The sequence below is a fragment of the Podarcis muralis genome, chromosome 6, assembly GCF_964188315.1.
Source record: "Podarcis muralis chromosome 6, rPodMur119.hap1.1, whole genome shotgun sequence".
NCBI classification, from domain to species: Eukaryota; Metazoa; Chordata; class Lepidosauria; order Squamata; family Lacertidae; genus Podarcis; species Podarcis muralis.
Window position 1 is genome coordinate 76,664,094 of NC_135660.1, and position 26,700 is coordinate 76,690,793.

The 26,700-nt window shown below is 44.5% G+C and overlaps 1 protein-coding gene across 19 annotated transcripts in view; it reads left to right on the plus strand.

Annotated features, from left to right (window-relative positions):
- The first annotated feature begins 608 nt into the window (after positions 1-608).
- LDB3 (LIM domain binding 3) overlaps positions 609-26,700 on the plus strand; it is a 152,043-nt gene continuing 125,951 nt past the window's right edge. For 17 of the 19 annotated variants that reach the window (XM_077930584.1, XM_077930586.1, XM_077930587.1 and 14 more), the window contains exon 1: positions 16,635-16,880. In XM_077930584.1, the coding sequence (XP_077786710.1) occupies positions 16,788-16,880 (93 nt within the window). In that variant the 5' untranslated portion in view covers positions 16,635-16,787. The other 2 variants (XM_077930583.1, XM_077930582.1) reach the window with 2 other exon arrangements.

The following is a 26,700-nucleotide window of genomic DNA, read 5'->3' on the forward strand; positions in this document are numbered from 1 at the left end:
GCCAATGTTGGGCTCCGTTTCTGGTCTTCTTCCAATTCACTCTTCATATTTCCAAGCTTTTATTGGCACCTGTGAGGACGTCAAATTTAAACAACAACAACAGAAAGCAGAAATCTTACATGGGGATAATGACAAAAAACAACAGCAGAAATCTGGTACTGGAGGTGAAAACTCCTGGAGGAGTTTGAAAGACCTATTGAACATGACAGTTTTACATGTGCAGCCTCTGCTTGTGGTTCCCTTTCTGTGCTGAATCACAGAAATCACACAGGGCGACTCATCTGCATTCTTATTTGCCATTTGAAAGCAAACAACAGCACAATGTGTCAGTGTTCAGTGGCTGATTCTATTCATGTAAATAGCTCCATTTTAGCCAACAGAGAGAGCCCTCTGCCGTCTCTTCCCATTCATCCATTATCAGCTGAGCGATTCGTTTTTATTTACTTTTCAGTTTTGCCGAACTCCCCTTTTTTTCCCTTGCTCTTTTGGCGGAGTTAAAAGCATCTAATAACGAATGTTTATTTCCCGAAGTAGTGTTGCCACTTAGAATTTTGGGCTGGCTAGGGTGGAGAAACTAATTTTGCAGTTGTCGTTTTCCTTTCCAGCACGAGAAATGCAGCAAGCTAGATAAGGTCAGGGAAAGAAAGAAAGAAAGAAAGAAAGAAAGAAAGAAAGAAAGAAAGAAAGAAAGAAAGAAAGAAAGATGCAAGTCAGTGGCCAGCTGTAGCTTTAAGGGATCCACCTTAAGGAAATCCACCTCCTCCCGCCGCCGCTCTGGAGTGGGCAGCGTCACCGGGGATGGCAGAGATCAACTAATAAATGTGCAGCTGGAGGAATCCGGAGGAGGCACCACGCGAAGCCCCGCGCGGATCTGCAGAGCTGCTCCCAGGTAGAGGCGACCGGCTGGTCTCCAGCTCCTTCCTTGTCACCTGTCTAGCTGCACTAACCTCCTTCTGTCCTACCTTGCAACTGACTGCATGTTAATCTCTGGGTCGTGGGTTCGAGCCCCAAGCTGGGCAAAAAGATTCCAGCCTTGCCGGGGGTTGGACTAGATGACCCCGGGGGTCCCTTCCAACTCTACAATTCTAGGGTTGCTCCTCTCCTCTCTGAGAGTTGCCCCTCATTTCTTCCCACCCCCCACTCCACGCTCGCTTTCCTTACTGAGGCTGCTGTCCTGTTGTCTGCGTTTCTTGCTTGCGCCTGTTGGGCTATTAATCAAACGGATGTGCCAGATGGGATTTGCTGCAGGCCGTTTGCTCACTAATCACACCGGATCAGCCTTTTCTTTATTATTCTTCCTCCTCTGCTACCCCACCTTTCTGGTTTGCAAACCACAAAGGTGACCCGCCACCCAGCCAGAGCTGCTAATACAGCCCAGAGTCCACCGGCTTCTTCCACCGCATGGCTCCCATATCTAAAGCCACATTATATATATTTATCATTCTCTCCCCCACCTTCCGCCTCCTTTACCCCTCACATAAGCTGCTGGTTAAGAGACATGGGTGCAAAAAGGCTCAGGCCAGTCTCTTGCGGCTTGTCAAACCACTAATGTATGTACTGTAGTTTCCTTTCCTTTATTTTTTAAGTGGAAAGCCCTTGTTCAGTTCAGATTAAAATAAGGATTACAATATTCTGTAGAAAAGCACTCTGAAACTATTGATGACTCAGCATGGCCTTTGTGACTGGACAATTAGATGACACACAGACAACCTGCATATATTTACTCAGAAATCCAGCCTGCCAGTCAGGCTTACTCCCAAGTAAGTGTGCACAGAATTGCCATTTTAAAACACTTTTAAACAATTAGTTGTGCTGCACTGGTTTTTTTGCAGTTCAGCCTGATGATATGTTTTCCCCTCCCCCACCATGTCACAACTCAGATTTCAAAGTTCAAACAATACGCTTAATAGATATCTCCGCAGAACTGATACTCAAACCGAGAAGTAGGATATTGACAGGAGTTCTACAGATTTACTTCTAAACTTTAAAGTTCACCTCTAGCTGACAACTCTTGATTCTCAGAATAATGTCCTCTTGCTGTAATAAGATATTCATTCAAAACAAAAAAGTTTGCATGAAGTTTCACACAGAAGGAGAATAAATACCGGTACTAAACATTTCACACTTTGTTACATCTCTTTTCTGGATATTTGAATGTACCATTCTATTTTATTTACTTACATAAAAAGTTATAGCCACCTTTTCTAATACACTTTTGTTACACGACGCAGATTATAGCAATTAAAACCGTAATTTAAGAGCCACAAATTAAATATATAACAGCAATAAGAAGGAAATTGACAAGAAAAACAACATCAGGCTATTGTTTGAAAAGGCCCTCCCTGCTAGATCATAAAGCGTATGGGAGGAAGAGGTCCCTCTGGAAACTTAGACCCAACTCCTTTAGGGATTTACAGATAAAGAATTTTGCCTGGAAACAAATGGCAAACCATGCAGCTGTTGTAGGCCAGATGTAATGTGATCCTATGGGCAAGTGCCCATGAACATCCTTGCTGCTGCATTCTGAGGGTTTTGAAGCCTCTTCAAAGGTTGGTCCATGGCAGCGACCAAGTCCAGCTGCAACTAAGACATGTTTGTTTCCATGACCAGATCTGACTTCAACAGTAACAGCCTGCACACTGGTCAAAGCTGGGCTGAGACACTCTTGACCAGGCTTCCTCAACCTCTGCCCTCCAGATGTTTTTGGCCTACAACTCCCATGATCCCTAGCTAGCAGGACTGGTGGTCAGGGATGATGGGAATTGTAGTCTCAAAACATCTGGAGGGCCGAGGTTGAGGAAGCCTGCTCTTGACCATTGGCACATGGGCACCTAGGGATGAGGCTGAGTCCAGGAAAACCGACAATCTGTGGACCTGATTCATCAGGGGGAATACCACCCCATCGAGAACTGGTTGGACCCCTGTTCTGGAGTCCATCACTTTCCTGAGCTAAAGCACCCCTGTCTTGTTTTGGTTAAGTCTCAGTTTATTAGCCCTTACCCAGCCCATATAACTAATTGCACATAAATAATAAAATTGTGGTGATGGTGGTGATTAAGCCAACAGCTTCCTTGGTATTAAAGGTAAAGGAGCTGCAGGTCATCAGCATATTGATAACAATGCACTCCGGATCCTGAGACAATCTCTCCCAGTTGTCCCTGGGGTGGGCCACCTGCAATCCTAAATCCACATTATTGCTCCTTGGCATAATTTCAGAAGCCCTCTGCAAGTCCTCAGGCCAGGCCTCTGGCAAGAGCAGTAGGTCCCTTCCCCCAGGAGCCAGCTGGCTGGGGAAGGCTAAGGCAAGAGAGAAAAGGGTTGGCTTTTGGACCCACCCACTTAAACCCCTCTGCCCCCACCCGCAGAGGAAATTTAGTCATCAGCACGTGGTTGATGGCATCATGTGCCTCTGAAAGGTATATAGTCCAGGTGCAGGGAACCTCTAGCAATCCATGGGTAGGCAAACCAAGGCCCAATCGCCTTCTAAATCTGGCCAGCGGACGGTCCAGGAATCAGCGTGTTTTTACATGAGTAGAATGTGTCCTTTTATTTAAAATGCATCTCTGGGTTATTTGTGGAGCATAGGAATTCGTTCATTTCCACCCCCAAAATATAGTCCAGCGCCCCACAAGGTCTGAGGGGCAGTGGACTGGCCCCCTGCTGAAAAAGTTTGCTGACCCCTGAACTATACAGTACAAGCAATGAATAAGTCACTCTCACCCTATTTTTCTCAGGCTTAGTAACAAAGCAAAAAAAGCTTCTCTTACGGCACATTGGAGCGACCAGCCCAACCCAACCTTGCCTCTTTAGTAGCTGAGTTACATGCTGGCACCGTACAGAAATGCTTTCCAGTTTTTTTGTGGCGCTAACGAGTCTCAATTTAGCAGCCTAAAACTGCTGACCTCTTAAACAGCTGCTGTTGGATTTTATTCCGAGGAAAATGTTTTGTTTTCAAATGGTCAGCTTTGCTCCGAAATCCAAAATCCAACAGGCAAAAGTGGGGTGGTGTTTGTGTTGGTGGGGGGTTTCCATCAAGGGAGGGCACCTATATTCCAGGCCTAAACTGGCTTGCAAGTTCCTCTGTAGCCCCAAAGAACCCTGGGAACTGTAGTCTCTGGGGATGATCTCTAACAAAATTCCCAGCAGTCTTGCCAAACTAGAACCAGGATTCTTTGAAGAATTAAGCAGTTACATAAGTGGTGTGTGTGTGAGAGTGTGTGTGTGTGTGTGTGTGTGTGTGTGTGTGAGAGAGAGAGAGAGAGAGAGAGAGAGAGAGAGAGAGAGAGAGAGATGTGTGTGTGTATATGCCTTGTGTGGGGACGCAGGGGACGCTGTGGGTTAAACCACAGAGCCTAGGACTTGCCGATCAGAAGGTCGGCGGTTCAAATCCCCGCAATGGGGTGAGCTCCCGTTGTTTGGTCCCAGCTCCTGCCAACCTAGCAGTTCGAAAGCATGTCAAAGTACAAGTAGATAAATAGGTACCGCTCCAGCGGGAAGGTAAATGGCATTTCCGTGCGCTGCTCTGGTTCACCAGAAGCGGCTTAGTCATGCTGGCCGCATGACCCGGAAGCTGTACGCCGGCTCCCTCGGCCAATAAAGCGAGATGAGCGCCGCAACCCCAGAGTCGGCCACGACTGGACCTAATGGTCAGGGGTTCTTTTACCTTTACCTCTGTCTTGTGTTGGCAACTTTTGGCCGTCCAGATGTTGAACTACAGCTCCCATCATTTCAGGCCGATGCCCATGCTTGATGAGGCTGATGGGAGTTGCAGTTCAGCAACAACTAGAGGTCCAGATGTTCCCCACACCTGAATTATAAAATTGTAGGCCTCAATTCTATCGTGTCTGGGAAGTTGTCCCAGGGGCCAGAGGAATTTTTGTTGCAAAGCTCTGTCTTCATTGATAGTGGGAAGTTCCCTTTCGGACACCTCGTGCTTGTCTCTGTGGTCAGGTCCATTGTTGTTGCTCCTCTGCTGTTGGTGAGCTGGTGGAGAAGGTAAAAAGCCAGTATTCTGGGTTCATGTTGGTGGTGGACCCAAAACCCTCCTATTTTCATGGCAATGGGAAGAAATGGACATGGACCTTGGGACCAATGTACTATTTTTCCTCTCAGTGGGAGGAAAATGGCTGCTGGGATAGCACAGCTGGAAAACTCTTAATCTCAGGGTTGTGGGTTCGAGTCCCATGTTGGGCAAAAGATACCTGCATTGCAGGAAGTTGGACTAGATGACCCCTGAGTTCCCTTCCAACTCTTAAAGTCTATGAGTCTGGCAGGACTTTGGGTCTGATGGTTCATCTCCCATAGGATGGCCTTTCCCCCACCTCCACATGCCCATCTGCACTTAGCCTCCAGCTGCTTATAATAAAAAAATATATATCCAAATAAATAACCATAAAAAGCAGCTCAAGGAAAAAACATCATTGAAACAAAATCTAATAAATAGCTGCACTCCATTGTTGAACTACTAAAAATAAGTGACCTGAGGGCTCGTGGGAACATAATTGTGTTTGACTTTTGAAAGCAAAAATCCTGAACTTTATCTCCATCAGGGATACTTGCATTTCTGCTCTTTTTGTAAATAGCAGCGTGTTGGTCTAACTTGGGCTGTTCTTCGTGGGTGGCAGCTCTTCAGCCACATCCCTTAGACTACACATCTTCAATCTTTTTGCACCCAGGACCTGCCTCTAACTCCAGCCTGCAGCACAGGAACCAGTTTTAATTTTGTAACATGTACGTCTGTTTCTCTTAAGAACTATGTACGTGGAGGCAAACAGGAGGGCTGGGCGATGTCTAGTTTTCAACGTCGTGACATATCACAATGTCTGAAATAAGGATGGAACTATGGAGAGGTGTTGGTTGGCTTCATGCCTTTCCCCACATTGTGATTTTTTGCATGGCACACAGACACACACATCATGATTCGAGGGGTTTAAACTGGTTTTGGACGATATATCACTACATAGCCTAGCCCTGGGCTTTTCTGCTCCACTTGGCACCAATAGGAGGGTGTGGTGGGGAGAAGTTGTGATCATGATTGAGGGTTGGGGGGCAAGGGTTACATCTTGCCTCCCTACATACTGTAGTCCCTAAGATAGATAGATAGATACCTTTATTGTCATTGTCCCATGCAGAACAATGAAACTGAAAAACTACATAAAAACTACTACAAAACTACATAAAACATTCAAAAACCCCTAAAAACTCTAAAACCCTATTTTAAAATACACTATACTATAGAGACCCCTTATGCTGCAATTAGAACCAGAATTGCATTTGCGTAGAAACTGTTCCTCAGGATCCTGTTCACAGGATCTGCCTTATACTGAATCGGACCATTGCGCCATCTAGCTCAGGATTGTCAATGGTGACCAGAAGCAGCCTCCAGGGTTTGGGGCAGGGGACTCTTGCCCCCCTCTCACCAGTCCTAACTGGGGAAGCCAGGGATTGCTTGCAAAGCAGATGCTCTCCCTCTGAGCTATTACCATTCGCCTCCCAGCATTCAAAGTTGACCCCCGCCCACTCTCCTTTACTACTTTTTAAAGAACCTTACGTGACCCTGCAGGTGACACGTTTACTGCTCCTGCAGTGTAGTCAGGCCTGAAGCATCTAGGGCATCTAATGGGGAGCAAAGGTCATCTCTCCTTGCCTCGTTTCACCCTTAATTGCACAGTAGCCGGGTCTGCCAGGAAGAAATAACCTGTGACTCTCCAGTGCTTTGGCCAAAAGTGTTGAGATGACTGGGCACTTAGCTCTTAAGGGTTCCAGGTTCACTTTCTAAAACGTTAAAAGGTGCTTGGAAAATTTAAATTCGACTATTTCTATTTTGCTTTTCCTCGTTTTGCCTTTACTAATGCTGCTGCCCCAATGTACCTTTGGAGAAACCTCTCCTTCATTCCTTTCCTCCCTCCCTCTGTGCACACACTCTAAACTGGCTATATGCCTGGACTGGGCGATTGCATTTCTTCCTCTTTGTATCATTGTAAGTGCTAACATGTCTACGTGCTGCCAAAGAGCAAGAGGAGATCAGAAGCTGCTGGTACAAGTTGTTTAGCTCGATGCCCGTCCACCTTTCACTCGGGTCAAAGGAAATTTCATCATTTCAGTTTCATCATCTTGCAGTTCCCCTTCTTCTAACAACCGCGGGATTGGACTCCGAATCATTTCTTGTATCACTGCTAGCTCCCATTTGAAATCCAGTGTAAACTGACGCACTGCTATGACTTCCTGCCAGGCAGTGATCTAATGGGACAATGTCAGTATTATTTAAGGACCCAAAGGCGTCGCCATTGTCAAGCTGCATTTAAATTTTTATGGATGGGTTCTTGGCTGAAAAGGCCTTGTTTTTTTAAAACACCTGGCAAAAGCTTTTGATCTTATGACAAAGCTCAATAGTGATGTCCTATTTGTATCTGTCAAACGGCATTAAAGGATTAGGGTATCCTTGTTCTCCTAACCGCATCTGGTCCTTTTGATTATTTTGCATTTGAAGTAAATAGCTTATATTTGTGACCTGGAGTATCTGTGGCAGATCTAGTGTTATTGCCCCTATAAAAGATCATGGCTTCAGAAGGAAGCTAAGCAATAAACCTCCCAAAACAGAATTCTTGTTTCCATTTAAAAACATATCTATGCATAAAGAAAGAGAAATCTGTGTAACCAGACAGTGTGTACAACTTTCCATTTCTCTTATGTTCCCATAAATCTGACATATCTTTCGAAATGAAGCACCTAATATTATGAAGAAAAGTAATGAAATCGGTCAACTTCTAACATAGTTTATGCAGCCAGAACGCACCAGAACTCAGTTCTGGCACCTCTCAGGTGGGTGCCATTGCCATTAAAAGAGAACAAGGGAGGTCATGGTGAGTTCTCTGCAGTCCTGTGCACCTCTTTATAAAACAATTCTGCCACTGAAGGGGTTTTGGTGTGGGAGCCTGGCGATATGGTGTAGGGGCTGCTGATGGAGGAATGAGTTGGTCAAGAAGGTATCTACATTCAGCAAGTTGCTCTGGGAAGCTTTGCATTTAATACACATATGAGGTGTTGTTTCAGAGGTGCTTTCCCAGATGTGCTCTCTTCAAATTACAGTGACATTTTAAAGATTGCCTACCAAACCTTTAAACCCGTCACATACTTGAAAACAAAAACCTAATAGCCAGCAGCGCTGGCAGTAGGGGACACACCTTAAAATGGAGACTGTGTGTTGTCTAATGACGGCACCGTGGTCCAGGCTGATGATGGGACACCCTCACAAATTACCAGGACATGTGATGCATGATGACATCTGCTGGGACAACAGTGCCCACTGTTGCGTGGGCAGCAGAGCCAAAGTTAACACTGACCAAGAGGGAAAGCAAGATGACAGAAGGCGTTGCCATGATGAAAGAGACTCTTCCTCTCCTGCCAGGAAACCTGGGATGTGTGGTCTTTGTAACCTATACCTGGTTTTTCATAAGACAGCCAGTCAAGGAGTATCAAGCCCAAAGCTGTTAGCAGCTACAGAAAGTGATGTGAGGGGTGGCTGTGGCATTTGCTCCCTGCCACACCATTCTTGCTGCAGAACAAAGAGCTGAGTGGGGCACTTGACGCCTTGTCACTGGGAATCTCAATCAGAAACACTTCTGGTTTCTGGAATTCCTACAACTGGAAGAGCAGGACCAGCCGGGGACATTTTGCTGCCTGGTGTGGAACAGCAAATGGCGCACACCACAGAGACACACAGAGTTAAGTATCCCAGGCTGGTAAAGTTATTGTGACACCTGAGGTAGAACACCTCACTAGTGCCTCTCTCCCTCCCCGGCAGTAAAAATACAACAATAATGAACTCGGTGACTTAACAAGTTTTTGCCTTTGTATGACATCTGGAATCAGCTGGCCTAAGGTGGCCTTAAGTCTCTGGGATCTTTCAAAAAAAGAAAGCGAAAGCTGAAATTGTTAGGAAGCTAAATTTTGCTCCCGAAACCCAATCCTGCACTTTATCTCCTCCTGCCTTTGAAGTTATCAACGGCTCAGGACTGCAACACCTCAAGGACTGCCTCTGTTCATATGAACCTACCCAGACCCTGAGATCATCTTCTGAGGCCCTCCTTCGTGTGCTTCTCCACGAGAGGTCCAGAGGGTGGCATCATGAGAATGGGCCTTCTCTGCAGTGGCTCCCTGTCTGTGGAATGCTCTCCCCAGGGAAGTTCGCCTGGCACCTTTATTATACACCTTTAGGCACCAGGCAAAAATGTTCCTCTTTAACCAGGCCTTTGGTGAATTGACATCTGATGCCCTTTAAAAATGTGGGTTGGGGGGCATTATTGGGTTGTCTTTGGTTTTATTTTGATTATGTATTTTATATTATGATTTTGTGTTGTAACTGCCCTGAGACCTGCAGGTATAAACCTTAAATTATTATTATTAACAACAACAACAACAACAACAACAACAACAACAACAATACTTTCTCTTGCGCTGCCACCACCATTTCTGCTAATAATCTGTTCATACTAGTAAAAAGGTAAAGGTACCCCTGCCCGTACGGGCCAGTCTTGACAGACTCTAGGGTTGTGCGTCCATCTCACTCAAGAGGCCGGGGGCCAGCGCTGTCCGGAGACACTTCCGGGTCACGTGGCCAGCATGACGAAGCTGCTCTGGCGAGCCAGAGCCGCACACGGAAACGCCGTTTACCTTCCCGCCAGTAAGCGGTCCCTATTTATCTACTTGCACCCGGGGGTGCTTTCGAACTGCTAGGTTGGCAGGCGCTGGGACCGAGCAACGGGAGCGCACCCTGCCACGGGGATTTGAACTGCCGACCTTTCGATCGGCAAGCCCTAGGCGCTGAGGCTTTTACCCACAGCGCCACCCACGTCCCGTTCATACTAGTACTATGCCTTATAATTCGGCTGTAAAACATCCTTAGGAGAGCGATGACTAACGTGAGCAGAGGTACGACAACTCCCTATCCTGTTTCATTATGAATTGTTTCCAGCATGGCAACGGATTTGACATTAGTTGTCGAAGCATGATGGTGTTCCTATTCTGAGCCACTACCTTGAGGTGTTCGTTCCTTCCCTCGCATGCCGGGCATATAATTGGGACGGTGCTGCTGTTCGCATTCTAGCAACACCTCCCTTCATAGGACTGTTTTTAGCAATCAACTAAAGGGCAGAATTCACTGGGGCTTTGTGAACTTTGGTCATTTTGGTATCTATCTTTGAGAGAGAATCTCATCCTGTTCCCTGAAATGATTTCAACAAATACTGCTTCCAAAGCCTTTGACCTTCTTTTTCTGGCTCGGTGTCCTTGCTATTTGAAGGGAGAGCGACTGTTCCTTTGTTTAAGGGAAATGTGAAACTGAAGTCTGTGGAGATAGGGTCATCGTGGAAGAACTAGAACTCCACCTTGTGGGACAGTGTGAGCTTCCAGGTACCTACATACTTTTAGAAGGCTACTTGCATCTCTGATGCAAACTCACCCAACAGTGGCCTTGGGCAAGGCTCTCAGTCCAAATGTCTGCAATATTCCTGTTCCCTTATATAGCATCGAGAGCATGCCTAGCCCTTCACAGAGCACCATAAGCAAAGCAAAACAAAAACAATCCCTGACAGATTCCTCCTTCACCTGCAAAGATTATAACTAAAATTATTTTAGCTAAAATGCACAGAAGAGAACATGAAGAAGAAAAAGAAATTGTTGTTCAATAATGATTTATCTCTAGTAAATAATTAGCTTTTGAGTTCATTGGGAATCCGATGGTGTTGAAAGGACAACAGTTAAAACAGTGGTGGACCACATGAGATGCATTTCATCAACTACAGTTCAGAATCCATTTTAGGACTTGCTCAATGGCACTGTTTTGAATTATTTAAAATATTTTGATATGGCTAGTCATAAGGAAATTAGAGCGGTTCACAGCAATAAAACCATGCAGCAAAAAACAATATAAAATTTGAAATTAGAGATCAACTATTATAGCAGGATATTTTCTTAATTGCCAGGACAGGCAGCGACCATTTTGCAGGAGGGTTCTGTTCCCAAGCCCCTGCGCAGATCGGCAGAGCATCCATAAGCGGCCCCTGCTCCATTATGCCCTGTCCCCATTCCTCCCTCTTCCAGGTCCGAAAGGACCTGTGCATCAGTGATTGCGTGTCAATTGGATGTGCCTAAAATGGTCACTGCCTGTATACACTTGGCAGTATAGAAAAGTTTTAAAGCTTAAGGCAGAAGGTGCCTGCTGAATCTCTGTTGGCAGAGCATTCCATAGGACTGGGCCAATGAAACTAAATGTTCTGTTTCTTATTACCAGATGAGCTTCACCAACTCAGGGAACAACCAGCTACACACCTGCAGATCTCAGTAATCCAGTTGGGATACAAGTGTTCAGGCAGTCACTAACATACCCTGGACCTAAACTGCAGCCCCGCATTGCAGTAATCTAGTCTCAAGATAACCAGTTAACGGACTGCAGTGGTCATGTTATCGCTAGCTCCAGGAACAGCCATAGTTGGTTAGCCAGACAAAGCTGGCAAAAGGTACTCCAGTAACAGAGGACTTGGGTCTATAGCGACACACTTGCTCCTTCAGAGAGAGTGCGGCCCCATGCTGAACAAGTAACCTGCATCTATCTCGGACATGAGAACTACCCACCCATAGAACCTCTATCTTCCCAGGATTCAAACACAGGGTGGTCTACACACAGGGGGAAAACTACTATAAATAAGCCAGAAATTATATCGTTATAACAAAAGGGAGAAAACCCCTATGGAAAACCTTGTTTTAAAATTTCCTGCTCTCTGCCGCCATCTGGTGTTGCATGTTTATAGTGCAGTCGAATCATTGCTTTTTTACTAATGTAGCTGGGACACCATCCACCACTGCATTCAGCCACTGATCCAGAGCTTTCACAACCTCTCCTGGTTTGTATGTTAGTAGAGATGTGCATCATCAGTATACTGATGAAACCTTGATCTAAAACCTGCAATGAGTACACTCCCAGTGATACTCTCTGCGCACGGCTTGAAGATATGAATGGAATGACCATAAGACAGTGCTTCCGATACCCATCCCACAGAGTTGACCTAAGAGGATGCCTATCATGGGATCAATGGTATTGAAAGTTGCTGAGAGATCAAGGATAAGTAACTAGGTCATCTCTCTCACAATAAAGATCAACTCTCAGGGTGAGCAAGGCGGATTCAGTTCCAAAACCAGCTATAAACCCAGATTGTAGTGGATCCAATTAAACAGTCTCATCCAGAAATACCTACGGTTGCTCCACAACCATCCTCTCTCCACCAGCTTTGTCAAGAAAGGAGTGTTGGCAATTGGCAATTGATTTATAGTTATTATGCACCACTGAGCCTCTTGGGCTTGCCGATCGGAAGGGCGGTGGTTCAAATCCCCGCAACGGAGTGAGGTCCCGTTGCCCTGTCCCAGCTCCTGCCAACCTAGCAGTTCAAAAGCACGCCAGTGCAAGTAGATAAATAGGTACCACTGAGGCAGGAAGGTAAATGGTGTTTCCGTGTGCTTTGGTTTCCATCACAGTGTTCAGTTGTGCCAGAAGCAGTTTAGTCATGCTGGCTACATGACCCGGACAAACGCCAGCTCCCTCAGCCAGAAAGCGAGATGAGCGCCGCAACCCCATAGTTGCCTTTGACTGGATTTAACTGTCCAGGGGTACTTTAAAGGTAAAGGTAAAGGTACCCCTGCCCGTACGGGCCAGTCTTGCCAGACTCTAGGGTTGTGCGCTCATCTCACTCTATAGGCCGGGAGCCAGTGCTGTCCGCAGACACTTCCAGGTCACGTGGCCAGCGTGACGTCGCTGCTCTGGCAAGCCAGCGCAGCACTCGGAACGCCGTTTACCTTCCCGCCAGTAAGCGGTCCCTATTTATCTACTTGCACCCGAAGGTGCTTTCGAACTGCTAGGTTGGCAGGCGCTGGGACCGAACGACAGGAGCGCACCCCGCCGCAGGGATTCGAACCGCCGACCTTTCGGTCGGCAAGTCCTAGGTGCTGAGGCTTTAACCCACAGCGCCACCTGCGTCCCTGTACTTTAAAGGGGTACTTTACCTTTTACCTATTATGCACCATTGGGTCTAGAGTAGGCTTCTAAAGAAGTGGATACACAACTGCCTCTTTAAGGGCAAAGGGTAACACCCTATGATGCCAAGTTTTTTGTTTTTTACCAGTAATCAGCCAACCCACTCCATCTAGCTCTAATAAGCCAGCATAGACAAGGATCTAAAGAGCAGGGGATGGCAGGAAAGAAGTCTTAACTTTTTTTGCAGCTGCTCAGAGTGGTCTATTGGGAATTGTTCTGTGTAATGAGGCCCTGTTACATCAAGGCTGTAGGGAGTTACAGAGAACTGTTTGGTAGTCTTGTGTGACAGGTTTGCAAAAACACTCTGCAGATTTTTTTATTTTTTATTTTTTTAAGAGGGATGATAGCTGTGTTGTTTGTCCCATCAGAAAAATACCAAATCTATTTTAGGCAATACCTCTATTAGCCCAATCCAAATTTCACAAAGTTTGTGTAAGCTTTCTAAGTTCTACAGAACTCTTCCTAAGTCTGGATTATTATTATCATCATCATCATCATCATCATCATCATCATTATTTAAATGGAAGAGTCTTAAGATGGAGGAGGCAGCAGACATGCAAATAAGGTATCCGATTGCACCAAGACTTGCTGGGAAGGTGAAACACGGAAAATACAAAAGAACTGCTGTTACTCAAGTCTGCCCCCATCCTTAGGTGAAACACACAGGTTCCTTGGCAAGTAGAAAAAAGGGAGAAAGGAGAAACTAGACAGATAAGGTTAATTATTTTTGTATGCAGCCAAATGACGTGAATAGAGCTTTTAGGAGATGTGAGGTCATGACCTGATCCTTGGCCATCTTAGTTGAATTTAGGCAGCCAGAGGTGAGTTGGCTGATTTAGATGGTGAGGCTATAAAGTTCTAACTAGAAGAAAAAGATTGCTGATTTTTTAAAAAAATTGTTAGGGAAAAGAATGATTGGGAAAGAAGTCTAATGCCACCACTTAAGCTCTGCTCTCACAGCCAAAAATCGAAGGCCAATGACAACCCATTTGAAAACAACACTTTATTTGCTTCAACATCCTCCTCCCACATCACTGTGATCGAGTGCCTTGGGGAAATAATTCACTGTGATTAAAATCTAGACTTGCCCATCAGAATGAAAAAAGTCTCCCCCCACTTTCCACCCCTTCCCTCTCCACCGTCTCTCCTCCAAGATGTGGGTGTTTCCCCACTCAAAAAGGAAAAAGACAGGGGAAGGTAGTGTATTTGGGGGGGGGGGGGACCAGCAAAGGAGCTACTCAGAAGGTTGGGGACTCCCTGATCTACCTCGACATGGTGTGATTAAACTTGGGAACATGGAAATCTGCTGCACACCACCCCAATTTATCTCGTTATTTGGGGTGCACACACAGAGAGCTGTTGGACATTCCTTCCGGACAGGTGCTTGCTAAACAACCCTCATTGTTGTAGTAAAACCAGGAGGTTTCTCAAAGCCTTGGTAGGCCATTGTACATGGCAGGGGCGCCAACTCCTGGGGGCCCATCCTTTTGGCCCCCCAATGTTCCAAAAAATCAGGGCCCAGCATGGAGCAGCTTCAATAGCCAACTCCTCCTCCTGCCATGGAGGGGAAGGAGGGAGGAAGCAGCCCCCGGCAGGTAGTGGCAGCAGCAGCAGCAGGAGCTTCAGGCCATTGGAGCCACATTCCTGGCTCCTCTGAGGTCCTGATGTGACGTTGGGATGTTTTATGTGTGCCATCATGCGCAACACCAGCCCCTGCACCTCTGGAACATGGCTGCTGGGTTGCATTTGGTTTGGTATTGGGCAGGTTTTTTAGGACTGTTCTGTCCCAAGATGCATTCATTCTGGTCTGTTACAGGAGAAAGAAAACCTTCTGTATAAAAAAAAAAGGTCACAACTACACTATAAATTTAAAGCACATTTAAAGAAACTTTAAGGGAAGCATTAAAGTTTCGGGAAGCTTTTAATGTTTGATGTATTATAGTATTTTAATATTCTTTTGGAAGCCGCCCAGAGTGGCTGGGGAAGCCCAACCAGATGGGCGGGGTATAAATAATAAATTATTATTATTATTATTATTATTATTATTATTATTATTATTAGGGTGCTGGGAATTTTTGCCCTGTGAGAGGTAAACGATGGCTCCCAGGATTCTTTGGGGGAAAGCCATGTGCTTTAAATATATGGTGCAGATGAAAGCCTGTGTGGTGTAGTGGTTAGAGTGTTGGACTTGGGCCTTGGAGACCAGGGTTCAAATCTCCACTCAGCCATGATGCTCACTGAGTGACCTTGGGCCGGCCATTGATGCTCAGCCCTACAGGGTTGCTGTGGGGATTAAATGAGAAGGGGTGAACCATGTATGCCACCTGGAGCTCCTTAGAGAAAACATCGGATATAAACACAATAAATATGGAGCCTATGGACAGGGTGCTAAACACGAGAGGCCCCCGATGCACACACAGTGTGCAATATGATGGAGGCCGGCTCCATTTTCTTCAGTACAGTGGTACCTCAGGTTACACTGTACATATGCTTCAGGTTACAGACTCCACTAACCCAGAAATATTGCTTCAGGTTAAGAACTTTGCTTCAGGATGAGAACAGATATCTTGCTCTGGTGGCGCGGCGGCAGCAGGAGGCCCCATTAGCTAAAGTGGTGCTTCAGGTTAAGAACAGTTTCAGGTTAAGTACGGACCTCCAGAACGAATTAAGTACTTAACCTGAGGTACCACTGTATCTAAGAAGCCTCTGCAGGAACATTGAAGAGAATGAGGCCTTCAAGGAGGGTCAAGCCTCAGAGGGCGGAAGTTGCCTCAGGCAGCTGGCTGAGTGAGGCTGTCACAAAAGGGAAGGAAATAGTTATTCAATTTGTTGCTGATGGTGGGTTGTTTGTTTGTTTATTTTACCAGGGATAGGGGCTTGGTGTATTTTTCTGCCTCAGTTGACAAACTTAGGGGCTATATACCCCTTGGTTTGGGGCAGGGGACACCATTGGCTGCTCACCTCAGGCAGCAAAATATCCTGAGGCCTGGCTTCCCAAGCTCCTAAGGTTGTGCAGCCTTAACATTTCAAACGCGACATGTTTTAAAACAGGGGTGCAGTCCCTCTTCCTTCCCCTTTATTTCTTCTCCTCACTTTCCAGAAACCCTAGTCGTATGAAAACAGAACCACACAATGGTGCATTTAATGCTCTCTCTTTCACACACAGAGTCACAGAAACACATTTGACATAGGTCAGGGACTGTACACTAGGGAAGCCTTGAGAACGATGCTATTGACAAGTGAGTATATCGGCCAGAGGTTCCTTTTAATGCCATTGTTTTTTAAGCGGCTGACACGCTTAAAAAACGACATCTCCTCTTCATTATCTTAGAAAAGTGGCTTTGAGTCTGACGAGGGGACCTGAGGAGCCTAGAAAGGTCTGCTAACCTCCCAGGGGGGGACTATATTAGACCTCTGAGTCACAGAGGTTTTGCATAGCCGGTGTTTGGTTACAAGCCTTTTATGGGCTCCCTCATCAGGGATATCAGTATCCGCATTATAACTCCTATCTATTCTTAGGTGACACTTCGGCAGGACTGACCAGGCAAGAGACAAAAAAGATCTTTATTTTTCTGCTTTAAATTGAAAGAGAGAGAGCGAGAGAAAAGAATATCTCCTTTTTTAAAAACCAAAATACCCACCTGTTCCCCCCCCTCCCTCTTTCACAGAGCTGCTGGGGTTCCTGGCGTAAAAGAGAGATAATATGTCTTACAGCGTGACTCTCAACGGACCCGGACCATGGGGGTTCCGACTGCAAGGGGGCAAGGACTTCAATATGCCTCTGACCATCTCCAGAGTAAGTGCTAACAACTCAAAATACCTCTCGAGATTTGCTTGGATAAGGAAGCAAACCTGCATGTAATGGTGTGATCTGACCTGGGCAGATATGAGAGAGAGGGAGATTGTATTTGGTTAAAAATGGGAGGGGGTGTCTATGAAGATAGCATTAATACAGTGATACCCCTCCCCCCCAAAAAAAATTGTGTGCTGCATTTGCGCCTTCTCTGATTCAGAGAAAATATTTTAGCAGCCGATCTTCTCTCTTCCTCTCCCCACAAATGTTTCTGTCTGCAAAATTGTATCTGAACTGGTGATAAAGAGACTCTGTTTTGCATAACGTTGCCCATACTCTGCAAACTAAAAGTCCACATCGACAAGGGTGGAGCTGAGTGTTTGCAAACCGGATGACTTTACCCAGAAAATATAATAATCACACCAAGCTTTTATTTTTGTTCCCCTTGTATCTCATCCTGGTAAGGCTTATCTCCTCTTTTCCTGCGTTCAGATAAAATAGTTAAGCTACCAGAATGGTTTGCAATTGTCAGTGCCAGAGAGAGAGCTGAAACGTTTTCAGCATCTGAAAAAGACACTGGTGTGCTTTTCCAGTAAAGTTTTTCTAATTAATAGGATAAGCTTAAATCCAGTAGTGTAGGCCTCTGGGGTGTGAAAAACAATGCCTTGCATTAAAAAGGTACCTGCTATTTTGTGCTTCAAGTAATGCATTCCTTAATTGGTGCAATTAGCCTTGACTATTGTATTTATTGCAATTCCAGTCTTCCACTTTCCTTAAGAACTATTGGCAACCTAACCAGAGGAAGGCCTGCTGGTGGGGCGCCATCTATTTTAGGGACTTCCTAAAAGGATCAAGATAATTGGGGTGGGGTGGGACAGGGGACGACTCTGACTCCCTAATGGTGCTTGCAGTCAGTTTTCCTTTTACCTATATAATTAGACACAAAGAATGTACACTTTGGAGTTAAGTACTTGGGTTTATTTATGACTGCTGCCTGAAATGTACCTTCCAATTATTTAGAAGCATACAGAACAAAAAAAATGTATTTGCAATGTATTTGAATAGTCTAAAATCAGAGCATGAGAATTTCTCATAAATTTCAGAAATTTTGGTGGCCAGTTGCAATCCTTTACCCACCAACTTGGATAGTAGGCTCCATTGAACACAATAGGACTTACTTTGAGTTGACATGTATAGAATTGCATTGTAGGTTCCGAGCCAAACATCCTGTCTCTATGGAAGAGGCTACAGTTCTGTACCTGGTCTCGTAGGCCACCCATCCCTCTCACCTGCTGTGGGGCACCATGAGAGTAGTGTTTCTTGCAGCAGAGGGTTTTTGGAGGAGTGGGTCAGATGCAGGATCAAGGGGAAAGTGGGTTGGGATCAACTTCTCACCTGTAGCCACAGGGCTGTTAAAGCGATGAACCACTTCTCTTGAGACCGGGCCACAGAAATCCTGCTGAAGACTATGGGGCTGTTTTGCCTGCCTCAACTCGCTGTGTGGTGAGATCAGGAGTGGGCTTCAGGCCTGAACACTTCTCCTCTCCTCCTCTCAGAAGTGAATCTCAAACCAGGAGAGCCTTCATTTATCTGGAGGCAAGAGTAACTGTACCTTGGACTCTGAAATTGCTTTCTACTACAGGTTCAATATCCACAATAAAGCATAATTTCCACCTTTGGGGAGCAGGGTGGAAGCGTGTGAGATAAAAGCCCACTCGCAATTTTACCATGCATAGAAGTGAGCTGGGTAGGCCTAAGAGAAAATGAATTATCAATATGCTTATTCAAAATGCTTTGGATGTAGCAGCAAGATAGATAACTGGAAATAAAAGAGATATCCAGGCAAGTGTGGCTGCATGGATGTTTAAATTTCCTTCCCTATACTATGTGGTCCTCAACCATTTGTGAAATCCAGCAGTGTCTGCTCTCCAGCAGAATGGAGTCTCTATTCTTTACTTCTCTCATGCAGCCCCCATAAATTATTCTGAATAGTTTGGGGACCCTCTGGAGCATATTTTGAGGGAGGGGGCACTGTGGCAGCAGGGGGAAGGGAAGAGGGGGAAGCCCCCTTGTGCAAAATAGGGTGCCACCCAATGTTCCTTGGGAAATATGAATAATGTTTTGTAGTTGTTTGGAGTGCAGGAGACCACTAAAATGAACTAAAGTAGTCTAAGCAATGAACCTATAAAAGCTCTTAATTACTATGTCTTCTCCACTGTGCTTGGCACCTCTCCTGTTTTCCAAGCTTCCTCCCATCCCAGTCTTCTCATGTTTAATTCTGAATGATCCAGGTGCATATACTGTCCCTGTGGCATTTTAGCTTGAATAGCACCTATGGAAGAATGTGCATGAAAAACTTCATGGTGGGATTTAAAACCCGTGAGGCTTTCTGCGGGGAGGAGGCTAGATTCCAGACTGTGCTTATGATTCTCTGTTTTGCAGTGGTCAGAAAGGTTTTTCACTCCAAAGTAAGATGATTTCCCCCCCCCTTCTCTATTCTACCTGGCTTTTCTTCCTCAGAGAGAAAAGTACTATGTAAGAATCTTCTAAGGGAAAAGAAGTATTAACAGGATTAGGCTGTGGTTGTGACATCCATACCCAAATCCAGAGCTGCAGTGTAGATTAGGGGTTGTCAACCTGGCAGTAGCCCACTAATGGGCGTTTCAGGATTCTTGGTGGGTGGTACAGGGTTCTACGGCACAAGCGGAATCCTTCCATTGAGCACTGGTGGGCAGTAAGGAAATTAGTGGGCGGCATTAGTGGGTGGCAGGTATAAAAAGGTTGACTACCCCTGGTGTAGATCTTCCAAGTTTGGGGCCCTGGTGATAGTTACTGAAGCTGGAAATGCCCCATAGAAGTTTATTGCATTGAGCAGGCAAAGGTGGAAGGTGATTTATGGGAATGCAGATTAGAAAGCTTCTGTATATTGCAAAAAAAAGAAGTATCACTGCACATACAAAGCTAGCATATCAGGGAAGCAGCTAGAACATTTCTCCTGACATGCTAGTTTTCTAGTTACAGGATATTTTGGGGTTTTGTTTTTTTAAGGAAAGCATTAAAACATATTCTGCCCCCATCTGTTATTTGAAGTGGCAAAGTCCAGTAATAGTTGTATTGCACATAGACACCCATGAGTCACTCCTTGTCTTCCATGCATGTATAATTTTGTGTATGTATAAATAATACAAATGCCTTGTTCCCCCAAAATCTGTGAAGAGCCTATTGGAGCTTTACAGTTCATGGGTACGTTAGGGATCCAGTCTTGAGTATTCATTAACTACGTGTATACAGACAAGAACACCGTAGTCATTTCATGTTGGCAAAAAATTAACATAGTAAGTGGTTTTCAGATACCAGTTGGTGCCAGACTTCTTATGGCTGTGTGTATTAATATCTGCAAGATAGAGGGTATGATCAGCCCTAGAATTTGCCGTGGAAAGTTTTGGGGTTAGTATTTTTCAAAATTTGAGCACTAAATTGCTGTGCTAATGTCAGGAAAAATTAAACTTGGCTTCAGTATTCATGTTAGGATAAGGCAAATCCAGAAATAGATGCTAGACCAGCATCTGAGCAACAGAGCAAGAGCTGGATATGTTATTCATGACACACAGTGATTCCATTCTTGAGACTGATTTGCAAACATGAATATACAAAATAAAAAAATATACAAAAATATTTTTGCAGATACATGTTTTAACACTTTTATTAGGAAATTGCATATCAACCTTTCACGTTTGTTCCTGTTTCTTATATGCATTTATTCATCTTTTTATGAGTATTTTCGGGAGCCTCTCAACTTTCCTGTAGCTTTTCTCTTGCCATGATAATTGACTGTTTGCTCACGGGGAATAAGGAAATAAGAGATACCTAGAAGCTGCTCTCAGAACATCCAACCAGCTATCCATTTGAGTGATGATATCACACAAAACTGTAATTTTCAATACTGTCCTATCTCACTTTTATACTGTCCTCTCTATAAAAGCATCATAAACCAGACAAGAAGCTCCTTTTTGTCAGGAATAAAGTTTTATGGGCTGTTTGTCATATTACCCTTATTACAAATAAAAGTGGCACCTAGGCACTGTATCAGGAATAGTTCTTACAATTTACCGGTAAGTTGTGTGGGACTTTTACCACCAGGTACCTGTAGCCTCTGGTGTAATCATCTTTATATATATATATATAAATCACCATCAGGGCAGAGAATTTCATCTTTAGAAAAGAGGCCCAGGTGTGAATATTTCTTCTGTAATGGTCTCATTTACCTCATTCTAATGTTGTGCTAAACCAAAGGGTACCTAACGTGGCATCCTGTAGACCAACATTTCCCAAACTTGGGTCTCTAGCTGTTCTTGGACTACAATTCCCATCATTCCTGACTACTGGTCCTGTTAGCTAGGGATGATGGGAGTTGTAGTCCCAAAACAGCTGGAGGGCCAAGTTTGGCCATGCCTGGTTTAGCATTACAGTATATGAACGAGACTTGGGATTGTGAACTTCCTCTCTCCTTTCTTTCTCTGACATGGCTGAGTTGGAGAACAGAAGCTTTCACTTCCATTTTAATTCATACCAGTTAATTGAGGTTAATATTAAGCATTGTTTATTGAAACAAGCCACCTTCATGAGTTGCATTTTGAATTGGCTCTTTTCAATAAATTGTAATTAACGCTAGCCACACTTTGTTTAGATTAGGACATGGTGCTAAAATGTAGCTAGTTAAAAACAAGCAAAAGCTTCCAATCCCCTCCTCGCAGCTATAACCAGAGGATAAAAGATAATGGAAAGTGTAAAAGCCTGGGATTCCTTAGCACAACTCTAAATCATACTTTTTAGTGTTGTGTCCAAACCCAGCCACTTTGGATAAGTCACTTTCAGCCTGATTTAACACACAAGAATTTTGTAAAGATAAATGAGAGAAAAATGGTTACTCTCCTTAGACTCTTGGGGCAAGGAAGAAAAAGATATTTTTTTTAATGTAAATGACATAACCGTTGTGTCATAAATTAAGCTCCATGGATATTCATACTTCAATCACTGTAGCAGCAACTGAGCATGTATGAATGGGGTGAACCCAGACCACAAACTCAACAGCTGGAATGTTCATATCACCAAAATGTCAACTCAGACTCAGTATCTTGGCTAAATGCAGATATGTCAAGGAGTCTAGTTGGTTACATGGTATTTTTAAACAGTGAGAATGGAAGATCTGGTTTCTGTTCTTACGTGTGTGTGTGTGTGTGTGTGTGTGTGTGTGTATCTTGTGGTGGTTCATTGGTATGGGGAATTTTTAAAAATGATTATTCATTTATCCAAGTTACACATTACAGCAAAGAACTGGTAATATTTGGATGAAGAAAATATATGGTGTAAGAAGTCAAGAGTGGGTTCTTAACTTTGTGGTGTGAGTCTGGCTTGTTGCTGGCTTTGGAATTTGCATGTCAGATGCACATGCTAATATATCAAATGATAATTCACCCAGCAGTCTTAACCCTTTCCCCATGCATGCTTCAAACAAACCATTTTTTAAAAAAAAAAAATTGCCACAGGTATGTTGTTTCAGTTATACATTTCCACCTCATTTCTTTTTAAAAAAACCAAACCGCCTTAGAGGGGGAAAGCAGCTTCAAAACTGAACTAGGAATTGATACAATTGTGTGTTTGTGATGGCACAGTCCCAGTAATATAGTCCCTTGACCAGTGGCTCCATATCATTAAAAACCCTTTCTGACCCATTTTTAAAGAGCTCGCTTTGGGACAGAAGCAAACCTCTTTGCAAAGCACCACGACTGCCTTTGCTGTTCTCACACTGGTACATTTGTACAGACCCGCAATACTGAAAAAGATCAGTTATCAACTGGCATCACATATCCTCACACAAAAGGTCTCATATAAAACACAACACCTGGATATTTGCCATATGTATGTCGACGTAACTGAACACTTACGTAATATATAATAGCTACATAGCTTCCAACATAACTAAATAGCTTCCAACATAAAATAATAATAACAAAAGCTCAAAAATTAATTGATGGCTGGCAGAACTTTCAGTTATTCCCTTCTGGGAGGTCCAGGTGATCTGATCTCTGTTGCGTCTTCAAAAGCATGCAGCACAGGAGCCGCAGTCAATCAGAAGGGTGACAGGTGAAGGCATATCTTTGTGTTCCCATGAAATGGAGCATTGTGCTTAACGCCTTGTCATTTATCTAAAAATAAGTGGCTGGGTGGTGGCAGCGAGGAAAGAGAAGCAGGCGTGTGAGATTTTAAGGTCACCCTGCAGCTTCCAACGCCTGAAATTCTGGAACCGAATATCTTTTTCTTGCAAGCAGGTGTGAAAAGCAGTTTCGGTGTTTTCTGTAGCCCAGTGTTGTTGACACAGGGCCACAAACACAGCACGGTTGCCTTTCTCCTTTGTCCCTGTGGGCTCCTCCACAAGCTTGATTCGTGGAGCTTGCTGCCAAGTTGGGAAGGAAGCCAAAATAATGGTGTGTGTGGCCTTGACAGGTGACCATGATCTTATCTGAAAACTTTCCCAGTGCTATAAGAAGGTGGGCCTCCCTAGAGATTATAAACCTCTGAACCAAATCAGAAGAATCCTGCCTGCCTGTCCTTTCCCCATCTCCATGTAGCCAAAGAGTGGCCAACCATTTGTCTAAGTCACAGGTGGGCATCCTGTAGCCTCTTTTATGTAGCCCCCAAAATCTCCTGAGGCTGCCCATTCTTTCCTCTCATCAGAGTTCCTTTCTCTTCATTTCCTCTATATTTTCCTTCCTTGCTTTTCGTTTCAGAACAATTGGAAGGGGCGGTATTGTATTTGATAAAATAATAACTTTTTAAAATGTCAAGATCAGTATTCTTCCAGGATAGTCTTTCTTCTGTTAATGCAGAACACTATTGTCTCTGGCACCCCCCATCCCTGGTTGAGACTCTTCCCACTACAGTACTGACACATAGTTTATGCCCAAAGGTATGTGGCCTTCCACAGTAGAAAGATTGCTTGTTGTTGTTGTTGTTTAGTCGTGTCCAACTCTTCGTGACCCCATGGACCAGAGCACGCCAGGCACTCCTGTCTTCCACTGCCTCCCGCAGTTTGGTCAAACTCATGTTGGTAGCTTCGAGAACACCATCCAACCATCTCGTCCTCTGTCGTCCCCTTCTCCTTGTGCCCTCCATCTTTCCCAACATCAGGGTCTTTTCCAGGGAGTCTTCTCTTCTCATGAGGTGGCCAAAGTATTGGAGCCTCAGCTTCAGGATCTGTCCTTCCAGGGAGCACTCAGGGCTGATTTCCTTAAGAATGGAGAGGTTTGATCTTCTTGCAGTCCATGGGACTCTCAAGAGTCTCCTCCAGGACCATAATTCAAAAGCATCAATTCTTCGATGACCAGCCTTATGGTCCAGCTCTCACGTCCATACATCACTACTGGGAAAACCATAGCTTTTACTATACAGACCTTTGTTGGCAAGGTGATGTCTCTGCTTTTTAAGATGCTGTATAGGTTTGTCATTGCTTTTCTCCCAAGAAGCAGGCATCTTTTAATTTTGTGACTGCTGTCACCATCTGCAGTGATCATGGAGCCCAAGAAAGTAAAATCTCTCACTGCCTCCATTTCTTCCCCTTCTGTTTGCCAGGAGGTGATGGGCCAATACCTTGCTCTAAGTAGGCCCAAGGAAAGCTAGTTGCTGAGTAATTTTCCACGGTGGGCCTTGAATGGCCCAGAGGCAGAGTTTTGAGCAAGCCCTTCTGAATCAACAGGCGGCGTTCTCTATCCCCTAGGCAGGTGTGCATGTCAGAGCTAGTATGCAATGAAGCAGCAGTCTGATTGTTTTTAAAAAGACTTTTGGTTTCACCGCTATTGCTTCCTGGGGAATTTTAAGCATATTGCCTTCCAAAATGACTCTGCTTCATCTTTTTGCAGGGCAGGGTGGGTGGTTGAAGCCAACTACGTGCACTACCAACGTGGTTTTTTTTGTATAGCTAGAGTTTTTAATATGACTGGAATTTAGAACCCCAGCAATGGCAGATGTCTTTATCAGCAACATCTAGGGTTCTGGATGTTAGTTCTGGCATCGTGATGTGTGTCTCTTTGCCTGTACCAGCAGCAGGCATTGCATGGTGGCAAATCAATATTGTTTAAGTTGAAAAAGGTGCTTCACTCCTGCCATTTTTTGTATCAGTTACATGTTCTTTATTATCTATTGCCTTTTCGGAATTCATTGTGTGATAACATTACTCGGCTTGCTCACAATCAGCTTGAGTTACTCTATCATGGATGCTTTGAGTGAAGGTGATGCCTCTGGCATTTTGTTCTGGCCTTTAGAAATATAGTAGCAATGAACCCATTCAGCTTGACCACAGGAGATATTTAAGTGAAAGGACAGTGCATACAAACAAATAGACATTAAGTATCCATTGATAATTTTTTTAATCAGCAACTGCAGGAAAGTTTCTGGTTATCAAAGAGGGAAATTGCAAGTATTTGAAAGGCCAAGAGACAGGATAGTGAATGAGTGCAAAAACAGCATCTTGTCTATTGAGACAGCAGATCTTCATGAGCAATTATGATACTTAGTGGGAGGGAAAAGTAGTGCCAGTGCCCCATAATGAAATGACAGAGGTAAGATTTGAAGAAGAAGCTTTGTAGCTCTTAGTCTTAGGCGCTGTGTCCCCCCTGCTGTCTTGTACAAAATTTCAGTCAACCCTGCGAACATGATGCCAGAAGAATTGCAGTTCACATGATTTAAGGCTGTGGCAGCTATTCACTGAGCGGTATTCCCCTTCCCCAAATCATTAGGGTATTGTTATGTGAGAACTGGATTTCTTCCCACTATTCTTATGCGCCATGCTTCTATTATATTTTTTAGTACAGTGCAATATCCCTCAAAAGAAGAAGAGCAACCGTATTTTTTTTGGGGGGGGGGTATGGATTCCGAGTATGTTAGTCCCGCTCCATCAATTCCTTTGCAGCATCTAAGAACTTGGATTAAATCAATTCCATTCTCCTAGTGCCTCTGATCAGAATAGAGCCATCAAGAATGACCTCTTTTGCTTCCTGTAACTTGCATGCTCCATCAACATCCAGAAACTTTCATTAAATAATAATATCCATGCAAAAATTGAAAGTATTGCCAGACTTCCCTAGTGATCACTTTGGCTCTCACTCATTGACCGCTTTTATAAGCACCAATACTTCATTTTGCTATTACAGAAATATGGGCATGTAGAGCACAGCTGGGGAACATATGGCTCATGACATAATTTAATGGGAGGTACGAGCCTGGAGGGAGAAGAAGGAGGGGGTAAATGGGTGTGGGTGTGCAGATGGAGCAATGGAAGGAGGAGTGTGTGGTGGGAGCCCCTTGCAAGCTACCACTTCAGACATCTGTCAAAGGGATCTATCCATCCCTCTCCCGGCTGTCTGTTGGGTTGCTGAGGAAGGGAGATTGGGGCCATTTCACAGACAAAATCTCCATGTGGACTGGAAATGTCAGCACTCTGAAACCCGGGAGAACCACTGTCTGTCAGTGTGGACAATACAAGTTAAATGGACCAAGGGTCCAATTCTGCATAAGGCAGCTTCCTATATACATTTTGACTTAATTCATATTCATGGTCCTCTGCAAGTTCTGGTGTGTTTGGCAAGGGGCAGCTGGTAGAGCTGGAAATAACTCTGCCTTTCGTGATCATGGAGCTATGTCATCTTGCCATACTTGGGAGGACAAATACCAATTGCTGGACTATTTTGGCTTCGTTTCTCCACTGCTGCTGGTTAGCCATCATTGCTGACCTAAATACTGATTTAAACCCCTTTCTTTTTAAAAGGCT